The 23,737-nt window shown below is 43.2% G+C and overlaps 1 protein-coding gene across 1 annotated transcript in view; it reads right to left on the reverse strand.

Annotated features, from left to right (window-relative positions):
* Positions 1 to 18,911: 18,911 nt before the first annotated feature.
* The window catches only part of LOC137412903 (pseudouridylate synthase 1 homolog), a 48,907-nt gene continuing 44,081 nt past the window's right edge, over positions 18,912 to 23,737 (reverse strand). The window contains exon 10 of the mRNA XM_078780713.1: positions 18,912 to 19,232. Within this exon, the coding sequence (XP_078636839.1) occupies positions 19,197 to 19,232 (36 nt within the window). The 3' untranslated portion in view covers positions 18,912 to 19,196. The remainder of the gene's footprint in view (positions 19,233 to 23,737) is intronic.

The raw sequence follows: 23,737 nt of genomic DNA on the forward strand, positions 1-23,737 counted from the left end.
GAAGGGTATAACCATCACTGCAACACCCCACCGATCTGGACTTTATGGCAGAGTGGCCAGACGGAAGCCTCTCCTCAGTGAAAGACACATGAAAGCCCGCTTGGAGTTTGCAGAAAACCACCTGAAGGACTCTCAGACTGTGAGAAACAAGATTCTGTGGGCTTTTATGTGTCTTTCACTGAGGAGAGGCTTCCGTCTGGCCACTCTGCCATAAAGCCCAGATCGGCGGGGTGTTGCAGTGATGGTTGTCCTTCTGGAAGTTTCTCCCATCTCTACACAGGATCTCTGGAGCTCAGCCAGAGTGACCACCAGGTTCTTGGTTACCTCTCCTACGAAGGCCCTTCTCCCCCGATTGCTCAGTTTGGCCGGGCAGCCAGCTCTAGGAAGAGTCCTAGTTGTTCCAAACTTCTTCCATTTAAGAATTATGGAGGCCACTGTGCTCTTGGGAACCTTCAATGCAGCAGAACATTTTTTTTGTAGGCTTCCCCAGATCTGTGCCTCGACACAATCCTGTCTCTGAGTTCCTCAGGCAGTTCCTTTGACCTCATGGCTTGGTTTTTGCTCTGATATGCATTGTCAGCTGTGAGACCTTATATAGACAGGTGTGTGCCTTTCCAAATCATGTCCAATCAATTGAATTTACCACAGGTGGACTCCAATCAAGGTGTAGAAACATCTCAAAGATGATCAAGAGAAATGGGAGGCACCTGAGCTAAATTTCAAGTGTCATAGCAAAGGGTATGAATACTTATGTCAATGTGATATTTCAGTTTTTTCTTTTTAATAAATTTGCAAAACTTTCTAAAATCCTGTTTTCTCTTTGTCATTATGGGGTATTGAGTGCAGATTGATGAGGGAAAAATGAATTTAAACGATTTCAGCATGAGGCTGCAACATAACAAAATGTGAAAAAAGTGAAGGGGTGTGAATACTTTCTGAATGCACTGTATTGTGAATACAGGAGAAAATGGAGAGGGGGTGCAAATGGTGAATATTAAGAAAATGAAGAGAATGGAGGGTGAAGAGGGGGAAAGGCCGAGCAGAGGAGAGCCCGAACATTGCACAATGTAACTTTCATTCAAACTTTCCATCAACATAATATGATTACAAAAATGACTTAGGGGTCAGCAAAGGGTTAATTATGACTTTGTTATCTCGTAATGAATGTCAGAGTGAGTGTTTTATAACTGCAGTTAGCAACGACCAGGATCAGTTAGGTTAACTTTTCAGTTTATTAAAATTTCTCCACTTTCCTTCCTCAATCTCTGTTGGTAAAATTGAATTTAACATTTCCCTTCCCCTCTTTCCACTTCCTCATTATCTCACCATGTTTACTCTTCCCTTATTTCTCATTATTCCTTCCATGTTTCTTCCTGTCTGAAGCGATTGCACATCGCTCTCGGCTCTCCTGCCAGGATGTGCAGGAGGATCATAAATCCACTTCCACTTTAATCAATGCCAAGTTTTCTCAAACTACAATTTAAAACTATTTTTCAAAACATTGAACATGTTTATTCATATTCCTTCATTTTTAGCTCTCCTGGAACGAAGTTCATGGGAGCTTATGCGATGGCGCGGCGTCCGTCCGTCGGTCCGACAGTCCGTCCGTAAACGCTTGAAACTTCTTCTCCGAAACCGCTGATGGGATTGCTACCAAATTTGGCACAAATGATATTTGTTGTGTCGTGACTAAAGTTTGTTCATGGCATTAAAAAACATCGGGGTCTAAGGGGGTTTAGTGGGGTCAAAGTGGATCCAGGTTTGACCCCCCAAAATAGGAATTTGCTTTTTCCTCAAACTACACACACTGTTTCGATGAAACTTGACCACAACCTTCATCACCCATGATGTACCGAAGTTTGTTCACGGCATGAAAAAAATTTGGATGTAAGGTAGTCGGGGGGGGGGGAGGCGGGGGGGGTGGGGGGGAGAGGGTGCTTCACCCATAAAACAGGTATTTTTTTTGTTTGTTAAAAGTCTTATGATTACGTTAGTATGATTGCGGATGATGCCCTGTCTCCTAGCAACCTTTGAAATAGGTTAAAAATGCCATGATACTGTTTAAAATACCTTTAGTGTGGTGTACTGCTATATTCTACCAGGTGAGCACCCGGGGGTATTGCGCCTATGTGTTTATGACACCTTATTAATATGGATCACCTTGGTGCACGCAAAGCAAAAAGTGAGGTTAAGCAAATGGTTCACGTCTCTCCGTCCGTCTGTCTGTCTGTCTGTCTGTCCACAAACGTCAGTTTATGATTGAGGAACAACTTTATTTCAATTGAAAGTTATATTGTGAATACGAATCGGAACACGAATTGGAGGCCGTTAGACAGTATTGTGAACACGAATTGGAGGGGACAATTTGGAGGCCGTTAGACAGTATTGTGAATACGAATCGGAACACGAATTGGAGGCCGTTAGACAGTATTGTGAACACGAATTGGAGGGGACAATTTGGAGGCCGTTAGACAGTATTGTGAACACGAATTGGAGGGGACAATTTGGAGGCCGTTAGACAGTATTGTGAACACGAATTGGAGGGGACAATTTGGAGGCCGTTAGACAGTATTGTGAACACGAATTGGAGGGGACAATTTGGAGGCCGTTAGACAGTATTGTGAACACGAATTGGAGGGGACAATTTGGAGGCCGTTAGACAGTATTGTGAACACGAATTGGAGGGGACAATTTGGAGGCCGTTAGACAGTATTGTGAACACGAATTGGAGGGGACAATTTGGAGGCCGTTAGACAGTATTGTGAACACGAATCGGAGGGGACAATTTGGAGGCCGTTAGACAGTATTGTGAACACGAATTGGAGGGGACAATTTGGAGGCCGTTAGACAGTATTGTGAACACGAATCGGAGGGGACAATTTGGAGGCCGTTAGACAGTATTGTGAACACGAATTGGAGGGGACAATTGGAGGCCGTTAGACAGTATTGTGAACACGAATTGGAGGGGACAATTTGGAGGCCGTTAGACAGTATTGTGAACACGAATTGGAGGGGACAATTGGAGGCCGTTAGACAGTATTGTGAACACGAATTGGAGGGGACAATTGGAGGCCGTTAGACAGTATTGTGAACACGAATTGGAGGGGACAATTGGAGGCCGTTAGACAGTATTGTGAACACGAATTGGAGGGGACAATTGGAGGCCGTTAGACAGTATTGTGAACACGAATTGGAGGGGACAATTGGAGGCCGTTAGACAGTATTGTGAACACGAATTGGAGGGGACAATTTGGAGGCCGTTAGACAATATTGTGAACACGAATCGGAACAGGAACTGGAGGGGACAATTGGAGGCCGTTAGACAGTACTTTGTCCTGAATTCATCCCGATCGCACTTGCATCGAGAGGAGTGAGATCATATTTTGACCCTGTCTGCCTGGCATTCAAAAAACACTGTAAATCATTCCAACAAGAAACTTACTGTTTTAAGGACGTCATAATGGACACATACTAGACACTGGGGAAAACAGCGGTAAAATGTGGAATTAATTTATTTATACGAATTTATTAATTTTATTCATAAAAAATATATTTATTATATAACTAGCATGAGCAGGAGTACCCGGCCTTTCCGGGGGGGGGGGTGGGGAAGGTAGGAGAAGGAGGGGTGAGGAAGGGAGTGGATGGAGTGGAGTAGAGTGGACTGGAAGGGGAGGGAAGGGGAAGGGGAAGGGGAGGGAAGGGGGAAGGGGGACGGGAAAGATATACTACATGTACATCTTTTAGGGGGGAGGGGGGGGTAGTGGCTTTGACAAGCCCCTCCGTTTTTGGGGAGGGGTGGGGGAGGGAAGGAGGAAAAATTGACCCATGCAAAGAGTGCTTTAACCTCAGTGTTGCCCAGGTAAAAAAGGAAATTGTAATACCCTCTGCCACCAACACCAGGTGGCGCTACATGGTACACATTTACATAGAGAATTTATGCACCTTCCCCGATGCCCTCCCCTCCCACCCCCCAATGAGGCCACGGCCACATAGTCTATGTTACCCCCAGACAAAGTTGTATTTGTACATCGAGTAAAGTATATAAATGTTTATAGCTGGAGTACCCGGCGTTGCTCAAGTGAAAACGAAACATCAACAATCTATCTATAATTCCAGCAATCTCTGTGTGTGTGTGTGTCTGTCTGTGTGTTTGTATGCGACAACGATTTCTCGACAACTACCGGTCCGATATACTTGAAACTTGCCAGGTATATTGCTGGGGACCCGAGGATGTGCCTTTTCAAGGTTTGAAATTAATCGGACAATTACTTACCGAGATATGTCCAAAAAACGCTTCAACCAATCACAGAGCAGCGAACGATCGCGTTTGCCGAACGTGGCGGGCACACTCTGCCTCGGATGGCACATTTGAGAGCGTATTCATTTATTTCACGTTTGCAAACTATGTTGGCGTTAAACTATGTTTTACAACTGATAAAAACGAATTTGCGATTCATTCGCTTTCCTGCGCGTTTGTGTACGCGATGGCGATTTCTTTACCAAACTCCGGAAGCCGTTCGCTTTGGACCGAACCATTGCATGTAAATAGAGGGGGGGGATTGTCACCACTCGCAAGCCGTTCGCTTTGGACCAAACCATTTCATGTAAATAGAGGGGGGGGATATAATTTTAGATATAGATATAGTACGGGCAATGCCCTAGTATTTGAAATGAGGGCAAATATAATGGAAAAGCAATTACATCCAAATCAGAATCCATCACATGACAAATAATCGTTTTACCTTTTCGTTGAATATGTGCTGTAGAATGTGCCGTTGACCACGTTTCTGAGTTGTCTGATGAGGTTCAGGAAGAAGAAGAAACCCTGCCACCAACTTCGATTGCTTCTGGAATAGTTTGATTATTTGTGTTCAAATGTCTGGTAATTGTTTTGTATTTTTTACTGCGAATGTGTGCTTGTATATAACTGTCATGAATCAAAAAGCACTACAGAGCGAATTTTTTTAATCCCCTAAAAAGAACTTTGTTTTAAAAAAACAACAACATTTATTGCTTAAAACTCCCAGGCAGTCACTGATGAACCTCTTAAAGTTTGATGAAAATCCGTTCACCCATCTCTGAGAAAAATGGCGACACACACAGACACAGAGACACACCAACGGCTCTCTTATACAGCAGATTTAAATCTTTATTTAAATTTAATGATATTCTTGAACACGAGAGCACAAATCGCCTTCATTATACTTCCGAGAACCTCTGTCGAGAACAATATTTTCACTCTGTCTGCGGCTTGGCGGTCAAACAACATTGCAAATCATTCCAAACAGGAAAGTTACTGTTTATAATGACATCATAAAGGACACAAACAACAGGCACAGATAACTAATGTAACGTCTTACATGGAGTGACGTAATAAAAATTGTGCAATGCCAGAAAATTCCTGAAATTAAAAATAATGAATTTTACAATCTTTATTTTATTTAAATTGAAGTAAATACTTGAACACTGTTGCACACAAATCGCCTTCTTGTTACTTCCAATAGCCTCCAGTTTATCAGTACTTGGAAATGTTAAATAGGGTGGTGAATAAGACTGCTTTATTGCTCTAAACCTCAAGAATTTAATTTTTTTTTAATTTTAATTTAAAATGTTGATTTTAATTTTTTTGAAATAAAATTTTAACGATCTTTAAAATCACGATTTAACTTAAATCTAAGTATATACTTAAACACTGCGTGGGATAACGTGCTCTATGAACTCCATCGTTTTGTCTGAGTGTCGCAAAAATAACCCTAAAAATAATAAAGCTTCGAGTTGGAGGAAAGCTTGAATCTCCACTGATCGACCATTGCTCGCAGATCTGGCAGAGAGGAAAAATATTTACGTCTATTTCAAGCCATGGGGAAGTTTCTGGCTTCTTCGATGAGGTCATCTCCGTCATACTCATCATTTTCTCCAAACACTGCGAGAGGCTCACAATTCAGCACATGGCGACACTTCGGTGCTTTTGCTTTACCTATTCCATAGATGTAGATTGGATCATGTTTTCCTGTGATTAAAAACCACCGTTTAGAGGCCATTTTTCCCCGCAAAGCAGGGGTTGGCCTTTTCGGGGACCGTGGTAGTTGTTTTTGGTCCCCTTTGGATGATGCTTTGGAAATGCTGCAGAGCATTTGCTTTGCTTTGGAAATGCCAAATGCTTTGGAAATGGAGAAAATGCTGCAGAGCAGTCATTGCGGTGCAAGCAACTTTACTAGTTCATTAACTTGTACCAACTGATCAGAAGACTTCCTAATCCAGATTTCAATACCGTCCAACAAAGTACATGCATATAGTGAAGTAACATGACAATTGTGTCAGTGTCATCTTCCATCACTGCACTGTTGCCTCTCTCCTTCTCTTCTGCTGTCATCATGGTAATATCTATCTATCTCCTGAGAAGCACATTGCGGTGCAGCTGTTTGGTGGGATTATCATGAGCTCCCTGAGCAGTCTGTTCTGGTATGAAATGCACTACCAAGAGCAACTCCGGTTGGAATTCTACACAGAGCATACAACATGTTTTGAGATGGCCAATCCGTTAAGTTCATGCTCATCCTCATGGCAGTATGATCCAACCTGCAACTTCTTGAGAATTTTTGTCAGAAAGTGAAGCAGCTGCAAAGTTAACAAGAAAGAGCAGTCAGAGATTGCAGACCCTCGCCAGGACGAGTTTGTGTGGTGTATTGTGTGGGGTGTTTTTGGACAGTCTTTCATTATTTTGCACAACCCCACTTTCATGAGACACACGTGACACGTGACATCCTCTTTATAAAACTGAATTCAGCATTGTATATTAAATATACATATATTAAATGAGGCTGTCCCCAGGGTCTTTTGATTTCCTGAGGTATTTTGCATCCTCAGAGGCTTTGGGGTCATCAAGGTCCGAGGGCTCTTTTGGGTATTGTTACGTTTGTTGGGGGTAGGCAATACCTTAGTCCAGGTAGCATTGCATAGGTAGTGTGCTCCGACTGTCATGAAGAAGAAGAAACCCCATGTATCATAAGTAGGGATCCGGTAGACAGTATGTCGTGTAAATGTATAAGTATCCCCATGAGAGGGGTGGGGTTATGTTAATTAGTTAGGGATTATGGGTAATTAATCCCCTGGATGTAATGGCCTCTGTTATTTTTCCTCTGTTCCTTATGACACATGCAGCACACACACCGAGCAAGAAACCGCGCTTTTAGAACACGAAATAAAACCAACCGGAAGCAGGACATTGAGCACTACCGCTGATAACACTGACCAGGTGAGCACACAGGCACAGGCAGGGCTGTGCGGCCACGCCCGGAAGAGCAGCGATTGGTCCGGGATTGATTGGCACAAGGACAGCTAAGATGGGACTATGGGATTGGTGGAGCAGGCACAGATGACGGCAGAGCCTTGGGGATAAATGAACGCTCTGCCCGACACTTTCTCCCTCTTGGCTTTTCCTCTTGATTTCCACTCTTATTCTTTATCTCTCGAGTTCTGACTTTGACAACGAACGGTCGTCTCCCCGACATCTCTCTTTCTCGAGTCCTGGCTTTGACAACGAACGGTCGTGTCCTGACATCTCTTCTCTCTTGGGTCCAGACTTTGATAGAGAACGGTCGAGGCTCTTGACTTCCTCGCATCTTCTGGCTTTGGTGGTGAACGGTCACGATTTCGTATCTCGCTCTGCTTCGGGATTTCATGGCGAGCAGTCGGAGTTCATAGCGCTCCTGTGCGAGGAGAATTCATTGACGAGCACGTGAACATTTCGTAGTGCTCTGTTTGCGCGGGGGTTCGGATTGAAGGCATGGCCACATTTTCTTTTCCTTGGCACATAGGTATTTGTGAACGAGATCGTGAGGCTGAGCGCGGCTAGAGCGACCGAGCGGGCGCGGCCTGTTCGCTTCGCGCACGGAGCCAGGAGTGAGCGGACTGCGCAGCGAGGCCTAGTTTCCACCCACGAGCAGTGCAGCCTGCTGTTTCCCGCGCAAGGACGTAGAGGCCTGTGACGAACCGGAACAATTCCTGACGATGTTCAAGAGCAGATCGGAGCTAAGTGCCCACAATAAATAACACATATTTATTTTCGTTCTTTTATATTTCCCTTTGTTTATATTCGGGGCTGTGTGGGGATGTCCCATTTCGGATATTAGTCTCATCACACATTTTCTTGTTTGCTGGCATTTATTTTCATTAAACCTGTTTATTTGTACATTTTAATTCTGTCGGTTTTCAGTTGATTGATTATCCAGGTGCGAAGACGTCGGGTGGAAGCCCTCCGGGTAAGTTCGTCATCCTTTCCCTCGCGTGCAAAGAATACTGTCATTTTTGGAATGAACGCCTTGGAGTAAAGCTCGTTTGGTTATCCGTTTCGCCCTGCGGTGTTCACAACAGGGTAAGCACACGACAGTATTTTGGGTCATTGGGGTGTTTTGAGTCCTCGGGGTATTTTGGGTCTTTGGAGTCATCAGGGTCTTTTGGGTCTTTTTGGGTCCTCGGGATCTTTTGGGTCCTCATGGTATTTAAGGGTCTTTGGGGTATTTGTGGTCTTAAGGGTCTTGGGGGTGGGGGAGGGGGTCTTAAAGTTTCTTCAAAGGTCCAATGGGTCTCAGCAGTCCAAAGTGTCGAAAGGTACATTCCGATAGTACATAATGAATAAGTTGTCGGCCTATGATGACCTCAAAAAAAAATACTTGGTGGTTGAATTCAGTGACCAGATATGCAAATCCTCTTAAAATATCAAGTCAATTGGATGAAAATTGAGGATTTTAGAAATTTGGCAAAGTTGTTTATCTTTGGCCGATGTTGACCTCTTGACCTTTTGCCCGCAGAAACAATAGGCTTCTTGCTTATGACCAACTCTACCATTTCGTGAAGTTTCATGAAGATCGGTTGAAAATTGTGACCTGCAGGCGACTGACAAACAGACAGACAAACAGACAGAATAACGCACAAGGCCAACCAATAGACTTCATAAATCTTCGGTTTTCGCAAGTAACAAACAAACGGACTCAAATGCAATAACCTCTCCTCTGGTGAGGGTAAATATTTAAGATGGAATGATATTTGCTGCTACAGCATTTGACACATTGATATAAGAGTTGGTTTCACAGATATTTTCAAGTTGAACTAAAACGGCACGCACTCCGTATGGAGAATTCCTCCGCCAAGCTGAACAGTTTACGTTTTGTATCCCACTTATGGGCCAGATCTGGATTCTTGTCACCTACCCAACTCATCCACAAATTTTTGTCATAAGTCGTCCACAACCCTATCACTCAATGGTGAAGAATCACTTAAAACAAGAAAGAGCAATCAGAGATTGCAGACCCTTGCCAGGACGTGTTTTTGTGTTAAAACAAATATGGCGGCCGAACCACGTGACCGATGACGTCATCATTACTTCTTTTTTTTTCTACACCAATTTATCCCCAGATGGCGCTCAATAAATTTCATCTTGATCAGATGGTTTTGTACTTGTCGACTTATGACGTCATAATGGAGGCATTTATGACATTATCATTAAGATATAATATTCCCCATGGAGAGTTCTTTACAATGAGCCACGTCTCAATTTTTTATATGCAGCACTTTTGGAGACATAGAGGTCAAAGTTTTTTGTTTTTTTCCCCAAGATGTCGCCCATACCACGTGACCTATGACGTCATAATTATCATTAAAAATTATACATGTGGAGGTGCACGTCTGGTGAAAATTTCCTGTCAATCAGACCAACGGTTGCAGAGAAAATCATATTTATTCTGTGCAGACAAACAAACAAGCAGACAAACGGACTCAAATGCAATACGCTCTCCTCTGGCGAGGGTAACAATTAAAAACCATCAGATCCGGATCCATTTTGGGAATCGGATCTTCACCAAAACCGAATCAATTCTTCCTCGTCACACACTCAACCTCTCCACCAAGTTTCGTCCGAATCCGTCCATAACTTTTTGAGACATCCTGCTCACAGACAAACAAACAAACAGACAGGTGTGAAAACATAAACCTCGATCCACCTTCGGTGGCGGAGGTAATAAGTTTGTGAGCATTTCCTTCTTTACTGAGGATTTTGGTAGCTTCCCTTAATGACCTGCCTACCTTTTCATCATCAATCTCAAATGGTTTTAATTATTCACTTTTTTTGAAAGCTTTCTCCATACATTGTATGTCAGAAGAAAACACAGTCACTCCTGCTTCGTGTGGCCAGAAAGTTATTCCGTCTCCAAAATGTAAGTGTGATCTCTTTTTGATCTGTGATGATCTGTACGTCGGTGCGCTGCTCCAACCCTTCTTCTCCAGTAGTTCCGTATACCGTATACGTATAGTTCCGTATCCAGTATTACCCCTAACCTATCATGGAGTATATCAGACAGGTACACCACAGTTTTTTCCACGGCAAAATATTCTGGGTTTCATCTGTGAGAGCCGCAAAGGCTTCATCTCTTTCCGTGTAGTTACTAGGTCTACTCTTCAACTTGGATCCTATATTCATGGAGGCATTCATACACGTCCTGTGGTACCTCACATCCATTGCCACAATGTAAACCGATGCACCTGGATAACCCTGCAGCTCATTAATCATTTCTCCATCAACTTCCTGAGCTTTTCTTACCAATGTGGAACCACAACTTTGGGTATTTACCAAGCTAGCCCTCTCACTTCCTCATTGCCAGATGCCCGATATGAGAAATCTGGCTAGCAAAATGGCTTTTGTACCAAAACCAAGTCCTTTGCTCCATAAATTGGTCAAGCCTTTCTTTACATCAACTGCGGCCCTTTGCTCCATAAGTCTTTGATCAAGAGCTCTCCACTAGATATTCGCCAGTTATCTGGATGGAAAAGGAAACAACATGAGCGCAGCGTCACACTTTTTGGTCTGGAGTTAGGGGCAGAAAGTATTGAGTCGGTAATTGGGAAATGGAAAGCGATATTTTGACAAAAATGCATTGGCTATTTTTAATCACGATTGGCCTTATTATTGGTATGAAAAAAAAGATTCGATGAAATCAGTTACAGTCGTGGCCAAAAATATTGGCACCCTTGCACTTTTTTCAAATAACTCACAATTTTCTCGAAAATCAAGTTGAAATTGACAACAGTATTTTGTATCCACAATTCTTTATTTCACTGTTATATTACAGAACCTTTGTTTTTGATTCAGAACTTAAGATCTTTTTAAATCAGAAAAAAAAAAGAAATGGCATTGACAAAATTATTGACACCGGAGACTTAATATTTGGTATCACGGACTTTGGACAAAATGCCTGCAGTCAAGCACTTCCTATAGCCATGAATGAGCTTCCTACACCTCTCAACTGGCAGTCTGTCCCACTCTTCTTGTGCAAACTGCTCCAGTTCTCCCAGATTTGAAGGGTGCTTCTATCCCAACTGATATAATGTCGCGTTCCTCACGATTAAAATCGTACAAGGAAACGGATTGCCGAACAAGGTGTTACTCCGGGGCGTTCAGTTCAAAATATAGCGAAGAATACGTGTTGGGGGCAAGAGGGGGGGAGGGGTGAAAATGGAACCTTACATCTCTTGATCATCTTTGAGATGTTTCTACACCTTGATTGGAGTCCACCTGTGGTAAAGTCAATTGATTGGACATGATTTGGAAAGGCACACACCTGTCTAGATAAGGTCTCACAGCTGACAATGCATATCAGAGCAAAAACCAAGCCATGTGGTCGAAGGAACTGCCTGCAGAGCTCAGAGACAGGATTGTGTCGCGGCACAGATCTGGGGAAGCCTACAAAAAATTTTCTGCTGCATTGAAGGTTCCCAAGAGCACAGTGGCCTCCATAATTCTTAAATGGAAGTTTGGACAACAACCAGGACTCTTCCTAGAGCTGGCCGCCCAGCCAAACTGAGCAATCGGGGGAGAACGGCCTTGGTAAGAGAGGTGACCAACAACCCGATGGTCACTCTGGCTGAGCTCCAGAGATCCTGTGTGGAGATGGGAGAAACTTCCAGAAGGACAACCATCACTGCAACACTTCACCGATCTGAGCTTTATGGCAGAGTGGCCAGACGGAAGCCTCTCCTCAGTGAAAGACACATGAACGCCCGCTTGGAGTTTGCAAAAAAGCACTGAAAGGACTCTCAGACTGTGAGAAACAAGATTCTGTGGTCTGATGAAACCAAGATTGAACTGTTTGGCCTCAATTCTAAGCATCATGTCTGGAGGAAACCAGGCACCACTCATCATCTGCCCAATACCATCCCAACAGTGAGGCACTGAGGCATGGTGGTGGCAGCATCATGCTCTGGGGGTGTTTTTCAGCAGCAGGGACTGGGGGACTGGTCAGGGTTGAGGGAACAATGAACGGAGCAAAGTACAGAGATATTCTTAATGAAAACCTGAAACAGAGTGCTCAGGACCTCAGACTGGGCCGAAGGTTCACCTTCCAACAGGACAATGACCCTAAGCACACAGCCAAGACAACACAGGAGTGGCTTAGGGACAACTCTGTGAAGGTCCTTGAGTGGCCCAGCCAGAGCCCTGACTTGAACCAAATCGAACATATCTGGAGAGACCTGAAAATGGCTGTCCACCAATGGTCCCCATCCAACTTGACAGAGCTTGAGAGGATCTGCAGAGAAGAATGGCAGAAAATCCCCAAATCCAGGTGTGCAAAGCTTGTCGCGTCATACCCAAGAAGACTCGAGGCTGTAATTGCTGCCAAAGGTGCTTCAACTAAGAACTGAGTTAAGCGTCTGTATACTTATGTCAATGTGATATTTCAGTTTTTCTTTTTAATAAATTTGCAAAACTTTCTAAAATCCTGTTTTCTCTTTGTCATTATGGGGTATTGAGTGTAGATTGATGAGGGAAAAAATGAATTTAAACGATTTCAGCATAAGGCTGCAACATAACAAAATGTGAAAAAAGTGAAGGGGTCTGAATACTTTCTGAATGCACTGTAGCTTTCTTTACTCGACTTGAACCCCCGTCAAGAGTCGTCCAGGCCCCGTGTCCCAACGCGGGAAACACACGCCGGTTGGCACCAATTCGTGGCTGAAAAAGTCGGCCTCCGCCAGACCCTGTTTTCCTAGTTGCATGTCGTTCTTCCGACCGTCCAACCTCCCGATTTTTCCGCACCGGAGCGCTCGAAACTCTGGATGTTCGATGTTGCAGAGGGAATGAAATATCCCGCTGGTGCCGACACATGAAACCAGGAATGAAACCAAAAAACGAATCCACGAACGATTCGTTCCCCCAGGAGCCAGTGAATGAATCACGAACAAGAGAGAATCAGTCTACGGCACGGCCGAAAGACAATGAACCAAGCCCAGCGAGCAATGCCAAGATGAGGAGACGGCCGGTCAATCCACCATCCAGCCAGGAGAGAGAAATCATCACGATCCACACCAGCCAGGAGAGAGACGTCCATGATCCAGCAACCAAGAGAGCGATGTTGGGATCACCAATCTTTTATAATTATCCATCCCCTGACGTCATCCTCATCCTAATCGTAATCCAACCAGTCTGTGCCAACTCCCCACTCCAGAACGTTCTCGCTGACGTCATCCTTTCACCAATACCTGAGCGCCTCGCGCTCCCTCTAACCAATCACTGCTCTTCGGGGCGTGGCCCCACGGACCTGCCTGCTGTGATGATGCTATCCGAGTTGGTGTTATCAGCCATAGCGCTCAATGTCCTGCTTCCGCATAGTTTATTTTATGAGTGCCATTAAATGCGCGATTCTAGTTTGACGTGTGGTTTTTTTTGTCAGAAGGGACAAGGGAATAAATTACAGAGGCAACCACACACAGGGGATTTATGAACATAATCCCGAAACGAATTAACATGACACCACCCCTCGTGATGGGAACGAAGATACACCTTACACGACATCCGGGCTAAACAAGTACTTATTACATGGTGGTTCTTCTTCTTCATCGCGACAAACGGTGCATGCTAATTGATGCAAATCTACCTGGTTCTAAGTTATCATTACCCCCTACAAACAACAATACGTGTATATACATATATATATATACACACTACCGGTCAAAAGATTTAGAACACCTCAATCTTTCCAATTTCTATTGAAATTTAAGCAATTCAAGTCCAGTGAATAACCTGAAATGGTACAAAGGTAAGCAGTAAACTGCTCGAGGTTAAAAAAAAAAGTTTAGGTTTGTAAAAACGGGAAAATAATGTACATTGCACAGTTACATTGCAAAAAAAAGGCCTTCTTCAGGGAACAAGTAATGGGTTAACAACTTACAGCTGTTCTGTAGCAATGTACGTAAATGAAGCCTTGAAAATTGATGCAAACAATTCCTACAGGTGTCCCAACCTCTGCGGATTACTTGATTACAAACCCCCTGTCTGTATAAAAGCAGTATTGGAACAGAATGTTATTACACCCTCTGAAGCATTATTTGGACAATATTGCACTGCAGGAAGTAGTATATTGCTGTCATAATGGCGAGAAAAAGGCAATTAACAAAATAAGGCAGTCAGACCATTACAACCCCTAAAAGTGTACGTCTTTCCTTTCGAGAAATTGCAAAGAAAGCCAAGGTGTCAGTGAGTACAGTTTCCCACACCATCAAAAGGCACTTGGAAACTGGAGGAAACTCTGACAGGAAGAGGTCTGGCAGACCAAAAGCCACAACAGAATCAGAAGACAGGTTTCTGAGAGTCATCACCTTGCGTGATAGGTGGCTCACAGGACAATATTTGATTTCCATTGCAGAAAGAATACCACGAGTGTGTTCGGCGGTTATATCTGCAAAAGGTGGCTACTTTGATATCTAAAATTTAAATTAAATTTTGTTAAACAAAATGATTCTATGATTTCATTTTTATCTCCAATTGTTTATTTGTTCTATGCTTAATTTCAGAGTACATTAAGACATTAAACTGCGTAAATTTCAATAAAAACTGAAAAAATTGAGGTGTTCTAAAACTTTTGACTGGTAGAGTATATTGTTACGGTTCTCTCGCCGGCCTTCTTCCCAATATCAAGGGGGGTTTAATCCCCTTGTCTTTACTGGCCTGGCGGAACTGACACTTATTACGTCCTTTCCGGGCGAGCGCAAAATAGGGTTTTGGGGCCAAATTCTCGCTCGTACCTTTGAGTACTCGCGCCGCCACGGAAACGAGGTAGCAAGCCTCACAAGAACCACGTGAGGTTGGAGTACGCCGAGCAGTTTGCGTACACGTGATTTTGCGTACATTTGACTTGTCTTGACAAGTGGAACCCGATTGGAGCGATCTTATTCGTGCCACGCTTCGTCCAATGGAGAAATCACGGGAACGATCGAATCAAGAAGAAAGGAAGAACAGATGGGTTTAATGATTCCCACACATATGTACAGTTCCAGGACGAAGAGACACAGAGAAATCCTTCTTCAGTCTTAACTTATCCCTGGACAACGGGTCCGTCTCTCTCACTCACACAGGGAATTGCAGAAGTCGATGTTCACCAACGCGCCGTTGTGGTCGTCCAGGATGGCCCCGTCCGGCTCTCCGTGGTCCACGTGCGTCCCGCGAAGATGGTGATAGGCGAAGACCGGGGCTCGTAGCGCGTCTCTCGAACGAAGGCGATATATCGGGCGGAACGGCAAGGGGCGGACTTTTACGGCAAAGGGCGGACTTTTACGGCAAACGGCGGTTACTCAGCCGTTCTTATGCAAGTGCGGCAAGGCTCATCAAGCTCATAAAGCACCGCGCGTTCTGGCTGTAAGTTCAACAACGAGCACGTCCTTTCTCGTAACTGGTGCAAGTCCTTTGTTCCTTTCTCTCACACAGCGAGTCCTGTTTAATCTCTTTCTCTCTCCCAGCAAGTCCTTCCGAGGGCTTTGTGCATCAGGTTATATAGGTACGCCCCGCGAACTTTCTGGAACTCACCAGACTCTTCTCACCACGCCCTCTGACGCCACCACCCCTGAGCTCTGATTGGCGGCTCATGCTTACCGTCATCGCTCCTGCCGCTCCGCCTCGACTCCGTCCCGATCCTCCGCCTCCCTCGTGTTAACTCGCCCAAAATGAACCAACGTTAACAAACTGTATTGAGGTTACGGATGTAGGATGATCGGTGGCAGTAGGACCTATTTTCCTGGCTTTACACAACGCAGAACTAACATAGGAAATGGCCTATTCTCACACATACTAAGAAATAACTATACTACAAATGAGGCTACATGTTGCTTGTGTGACTATATATGGGGGGCAAACTTTAACCTTTATTACACTCACTTTACAGACTCAAAACCGTAACACTCACAACAGAATCAGAAGACAGGTTTCTGAGAGTCATCACCTTGCGTGATAGGCGGCTCACAGGACAACATTTGATTTCCATTGCAGAAAGAATGGGTGGTTTTTTTGGGAAAGGGAATGGGAAAGAATGGATATAACCACCTAAAGGTGGTTTTTTAAAGAATGCCACGAGTGTGTTCGGCGGTTATATCTGCAAAAGGTGGCTACTTTGCTGTCTAAAGTTTAAATTAAATTTTGTTAAACAAAATGATTCTATGATTTCTTTTTTATCTCCAATTGTTTATTTGTTCTATGCTTAATTTCAGAGTACATTGAGACATTAAACTGCGTAAATTTCAATAAAAAATGAAAAAATTGAGATTCTAAAACTTTTGACTGGTAGTGTATATACAGTCATGTAAAAAAGTAAGTACACTCCATGTAAAGTTTTGACTTTTTCAACATATTTCAACATACAGCTATTTGATCTTCATTTCAACAATATTGATAGATAAAGGTGATATAATCTATCTATAATTCCAGTAATCTCTGTGTGTATGTTTGTATGTTTGTATGTTTGTATGTATGTATGTATGTATGTATGTTTGTCTGTGACCGCTGTTTCTCGACAACTACCGGTCCGATATACTTGAAACTTGCCAAGTATATTGCTGGGGACCCGAGGATGTGCCTTTTCAAGGTTTCATATTAATCGGAGAAGTAGTTACCGAGCTATGTCCAAAAAACACTTCAACCAATCAGAGAGCAGCGAGCTATCACGTGTGCCGAACGTGGCGAACAGACTCTGCCTCGGACGGCACATTTGAGAGCGTATTCATTTATTTCACGTTGGAAAACTATGTTGCCGTTAAACTATGTTTTAAAACTAATTAAAACTAATTTGCGATTCATCGTAACTGCGATATGCGACCTTCCGGACAGTGAAGACTGCACTTCCGGCAGCCAATCACAGAACGCGTTGTTGCGGTTGTGAGAGCGAGCCGAGCCCAGCGCGTGCGCCATTACGGTTCGTAATTCGATTTCTTCCGGAGAATTCTATAATTTCTCGATTTCTTATGCGCATTATTTCTCCCAATTCAGTCAGAGCGAAGGGCGGAAGCGAAGAGCGTTGTTTTTTTTGTTTACGGGCGTACGGGCGGGGTAGAGCGTACGGGTAGCGTTTTTTTTTTTTTTTGGCAAGGAACGGGCACCCACGTACGGGCATGCCCTAGTATAACAAATATCATGAAACATTTACATTTTGTAGTCCATTGTATAATTTAAATAAACATAAATGCAAATTTTGCATGTGGAAAAAGTAAGTACATGAGTCCTTTTGGATACATAAACTTCGGACAAAAATCCCTCATGGCATAAATTTTGATGATTAAAGAATGTTCCTACATCAACCCAATCAAATCATTAACCGTAACCCATTCATTCATTCATTCTACCTTTATATGTCATTTATATAAATATATAAATATGAATGATCGTTTTAAGGCCATTTTCCCCGCTAGAGCGGGGGTTAGCCTTGCGGGCCCCATGACAATCATGGTTCCCTGTTTGAGGCAATGTTTTTGTGGCCGGATGCCCTTCCTGACGCCAACCCTTGGTCGCCTCTTACGATGCGCAGGGATACGATGTACCTATTCTAAATCGGGGTACACACCGTGATCATTCATCCCAGCAAGCTGGTACTCAATTTTCTGACCTCGGAAGGATGACAGGCTGAGTCAACCCCCCTGGCGTTAATTCAGCGATCGCACCTGCAGGAGTAGCTCATGACCTTATTCATGCTCACTCGTCAGCCTGTTCAAGATAGGCTAGTTACATATATTGTGGGGACCTGGCGAGAGTGTTCGCTCGCCCTGGGACCAAGGGAAATGGGACAGAACAAAGTCTGTCGCCGCGCACGAATACGATCGAACAGCAAAAATAATGTCATTACTCACTTGATTATGATTCTGTGAAGGTTGAAAACAAGAAAAGATTAACAAATATAGAGCAGCAAAGATCGTCAAGGCATGACAGGACCCAGGTGGCTCGTAAAAAAGCCCCTCTTCAAAATCTCGGTACCCCTCACGCACCGTGGCACAGACCGAGCTCCAGACAAAACTCTGCCCAACGGTGATTTCCAACCTCAGCTGCACCCATCTTCACACTTTAATTACCCAAGGCAGTGCATGCAAAACAGCCGGTCTCCAAAAGAAGATTTGAATCACGTTAATAAAATCATTCCAAAGACCATTACAGTGGTAGATAAGGATTGTTACCTGGAACGGCACATCAAGCTTCTGAAAGAAGTCGAAAATACTTGGAAAAGTACCTGAGAGGAAGGGCTATGCCTCTGCACAACAAAAGACTTGGAGGACCATCTTAACACGTTGAATGGGCACCTGCTCGACCAGGTGGACCTCTTGACCAGGTAGACAGGAGCAAGGCCCGAGTGGAGGGACGTGTTCTAGACAATCCCCGACGCATTGCGACCAGTGAACAGACTGCGTATCTGATTTAGTTAGTTCTTAACACCAATGGGAATGACATATCTGGGGATTGTGAATATATTTAGTAAATTAAACATGATGTTTACTATTTATCATGTTGGGGAAAGGTGGTGGGAGGAGAGTGAGGGGTGTGGTCTGGGAGGCGGGGGGGGGGGGGGATTAACACTTTAATACTGAAAGAAAATCCACCACTTCCTTCCTTTACTGTCCTTCCTTCACCGGGAATGTTTTTATTTTTTTATAAGGCGGCGCACAAAGTTCCTAGGTCATTTCCCTCAATTGATAATAAAAAGTGGTTTCACTATCTGGAACAGAAAACTACAAATCAATGATCTAGTAAGTGTGATGTGTGTCGACACATACGTGTTGAGGTTGCACACCGGATATTGTAAAACGAACAAACATTTCACACTTAAATGGGAGAATGGTAAAAAGAAACATGAAATGCAATTTCATTTTGAAAAGAGAAAAGTAAAACTATTCCATCATTCCTGTTCTTCCTTCTCTTTCTTCTCTTCCACCTGCAAAGGCAATGCAAGATATTCATTTTAAAAACATTATAAAAGTACATTTCCATCAGACTTTTGCCTTAAACATCGAACACAACATTGGGTACGAATACATACAAATGTGAAAGAATGTACTAAAATTACTTTGTAGTAAATTTGAATTTTTCCAATTCCGGATTCTTCGGGAGTACACATGGTTTTCCCCAGTTTTGCGAAAACCTCAAACTGAAGAATACCGGATGTGCCATGTTTAATTGTGTTGTTCATCCGATTGGAATATGTTTGTGTGTGTATGTTTTTATTGAGCGAAGTTCGTTCACGTACAAATGTCAAAAAAATATATAAATATTTTCCAGTAAATTCAGAAGCTTTGGGTTGTGGCTTTTTCGGAGTGCGCCTACTCTGCCGTGAGAGGATTTGAGAGACACCTCTATCTAATCACCATAAGGGTAGCTTTGCACACTAATTACACACAAGGTAGCACACCTGCATTAAAAAATGATCTGGGATTCAACATCTAGAACATAATAGCCTGCGTGTCCATAGACTCTTATGCAAGGCCTATCCCTGGACACATTAACCTCTGGAGTTTTCCTGTCTCATCCAATGATGTCTAGCCTATGATGTCCAGACAGAGCCCCCTCTTTCCCCTTTGTGGAAGCCTCACACTTGACTCGGCAAGCCCTTTCACTCTCCCTTACAAACAAATTGCTCTTCCATGAGCCTCGCTCCTGTAAAGAAACATGAATGACCGCACTGGGGTCACAACCTGCGACAAAATCTGGTCAGAGGCCGATTGGGAAACACCGTTAATGCCCTATTAAAAGATTACCTGAATACCTCTCATCCATGTCAACTTCCTGACGGTTAGATCAGATCGAGCTGATTCGTCACACAGTCATGAATTGATTACCCTCAAAAAATACATAACGCTATTTTTTTTAGTAACTTGTGTAACGTATGTACTGCTCGATTACCATGCGTTCTGAAAGCCTTGATGAAACCTTACTATCATGGTGGGTGGAGTCAAGCGATAGATGTCGGTGTGGTCCTGCAGCTGTCCGACCAATGAGTGCACATTTCAAAAATCAACCCCCAATAACAACATTACATACATACATATATATATATATATATATATATATATATATATATATATATATATATATATATATATATAGATATATAGATATATAGATATATAGATATATATATATATATATATATATATATATATATATATATATATATATATATATATATATATATATATATATATATATATATATATATATATATATATATATATATATACACAGGGTGATTGAAAAGTAACTCCCTATTTTAAAATACTTATAATTTATTTCATCTATCTATAATTCCAGTAATCTCTGTGTGTTTGTTTGTTTGTTTGTCTGTGACCGCTGTTTCTCGACAACCACGGGTCCGATATACTTTAAACTTGCCAGGTATATTGCTGGGGACCCGAGGATGTGCCTTTTCAAGGTTTCATATTAATCGGACAATTACTTACCGAGCTATGTCCAAAAAACGATTCAACCAATCAGAGAGCAGCGAGCTATCGCGTGTGCCGAACGTGGCGAACACACTCTGCCTCGGATGGCACATTTGAGAGCGTATTCATTTATTTCCCGTCGGCAAACTATGTTGGCGCTATGTTGGCGTTAAACGATGTTTTAAAACTAATTAAAACCCCGGGGGGATTGTCACTGTACTCGCAAGCCGTTCGCCGTTCGCTTTGGCGTTGCGAATGGACCAAAACATTTCATGGACCAAACCATTTCATGTAAAGCGTTCGCCGTTCGCTTTGGCGTTGCGAATGGACCAAAACATTTCATGGACCAAACCATTTCATGTAAATAGAGGGGGGGATATAATTTTAGATATAGATATAGTACGGGCATGCCCTAGTAACTATAATTTTTACAAGAAATGGATGTAAGAAGAAAGCGTATAGCATGAAGTTTTATTTAAAATTCGATATGGGCACCAGAATTCGCCACCAGCTTCTCAAGCCACCCGGGAACCACGTCAACTGATTTCACCAGGAACTCTTGTGGGATGGAAGACATACCTTCTCGTATTCGCCCTTCAAGTTCTTCCAAAGTCGTTGGTTTGGTACAGTAGACTTGCTCTTTTACCCAACCCCAAAGAAAAAAGTCACATGGTGTTAAGTCAGGGCTCCTGGCTGGCCACTCATACGGACCACGACGACCCATCCATCTCCCAGGGAAGTGGGCATTCAGCCATTCACGAACAACAATAGCAAAATGTGGAGGAGCGCCATCTTGCATGAAAATCAAATCTTCAACATTCTCCGAAGCACTGATAATTGGCCAGATTTCATCTTGCAGCATGGTGAGGTACCTTTTGGCATTCATGGTATCGCGAAGAATGAAGGGACCTACAATCCTTTCCGAAGTCATTCCACACCACACCGTTACCTTGGGCCGATATTGCGTTTTTTCAGAAATACCACGAGGATCTTCTCCTGCCCAGTAATCGCAGTTGTGACGGTTCACAAACCCACCGATGTGAAATACCGCTTCATCAGACCAGAGGATATTTTTAAAGAGATCAGACCAATCTTCATACCACTAGCTGGGCACGCTCCTGCAGGGTAAGACGTCCAGCCATGTTTGTAGGGCTTCCGAATTTCAAACAGAAAATAATCTGACAAAAAAGCCAACACAGATTAAATTCACATACACGAAGGAACAAACACTAAAAATTTGAGAAAAATATTACAATAAATAAATAATTTCTAAATATTTTAAAATAGGGAGTTACTTTTCAATCACCCTGTATATATATATATATATATATATATATATATATATATATATATATATATATATATATATATATATATATATATATATATATACATATATATATATATATACAGACTTGGCATTTAATACGGAATTTTTTTTTTTCTTGACGGGTTTACTTTCTGAACTCAGTATATCAATCTGGTGAGTTTCTTTTACGCTTCGGTGATTTCTTTGTTAAAAGAACCATGTCACTGATTGTCTTTCGCAGCAAGAAGTCGCTAACAGGATAATATCACAGGTGGCGTGACAAAATGTAAGGACAGGTACATTTGACGATTGGCTTCACAATCGGGTATATAAGGGTTGTTGCGTTCTGTATTAGTGGAAAACAACTGCTGCACGTCTACAAAAGTTATTGCCGCTTCCTCTGGAGATGGTCCGTCAACTTGACAATGCTGTTTGTCATGGAGTGGTGGCTTTACGAAATTCCGGCATGAAACAGTGTGCTATTGCTCGGCAGTATGGCATCACTCAAGGTCAGGTGTCAAAGATCCTGAAACGAAATGCTCAGAGGGGTGTCCCTACTCCAATACCGAGGCCAGGACGTCCCCGCAGAACCACAAGGAAAGATGATCGCCAGCTGCACCGGTTAGTCTGCAATGGCCGTACCAAGTCAGCTAATCGGCTTCGGGCTGAGTGGCAGCAACTGACAAATGTGCCTGTATCCAGAAGACTAGTCAACCAACGACTGGTTCAAGCAGGCTATCGAGCCAGGCGTCCCCTGAGAAAGCCACGCCTGACCAGACAACACAGCCAGCGCCGATTGCAGTGGGCCAGAGAGCACCGTCAATGGCAGCCAGGACACTGGAATCACGTGACCTTCAGTGACGAGTCTAGATTTCTGGTCTATCGTCAAGATGGTCGCAACCGAATGCGCAGACAAGTGCATGAAGCCTACAACGAAGATTGTATTGTGCCAAGAGTCCAAGCTGGAGGTGGTGGGGTGACCGTTTGGGCTGTTTTTCATGCAGGGGGCAAAACTGACCTGGTTGTTCTGAATGGAAACCTGAACCAGTTCAAGCACAGGGCCATTCTGGAAGAAACATTGCTTCCATTTGCTCGTGCAGCCTTTCGAGGAAACTTTGTCTTCCAAGATGACAATGCACGGCCTCATCGTGCTCGCATGATCCAACACTTTCTTGCTGACCGTGGTGTCGAGCATATGGAGTGGCCTGCCATCTCCCCGGATATGAATCCGATAGAGAACTTGTGGGCAGAATCAACGCGTCAAATTGACAACTTGGAACAGCAGTCTACCTCTGTGTGTGAATTGCAGCAGGCTATTGTCACTGCATGGCAAGCGATTCCTGTCCAAACCTTGGCAAATCTTGTGAACAGCATGCCTCGACGTTTACATGCTCTCCTGAATGCTCGTGGGGGTTACACGAAGTACTAAACTGTAATTTTACTGTCCGTAATCCCAGTCATAATTTAACTTTTGTTTTTGTTGAATTTTTTTTTGGCTAATGTGCAAAATAAAGAGATACTTCTTGAAAACGTACAGAAGTTTAACACAGTACTGTCCGTGAATTGAGTTCGATATCAGTTTACATCACTTTCAAGGATCAATTTATTTGCTTCAAAATGTCAAATGTGGTTTTTGTTTCTTTTAAAGGTCACATTAACAAAATCTAGAATAATTTCAACATAATTCTAATG

This window comes from Myxine glutinosa, chromosome 6 (assembly GCF_964187855.1).
Source record: "Myxine glutinosa chromosome 6, kmMyxGlut1.1, whole genome shotgun sequence".
In the NCBI taxonomy this organism is placed as follows: Eukaryota; Metazoa; Chordata; class Myxini; order Myxiniformes; family Myxinidae; genus Myxine; species Myxine glutinosa.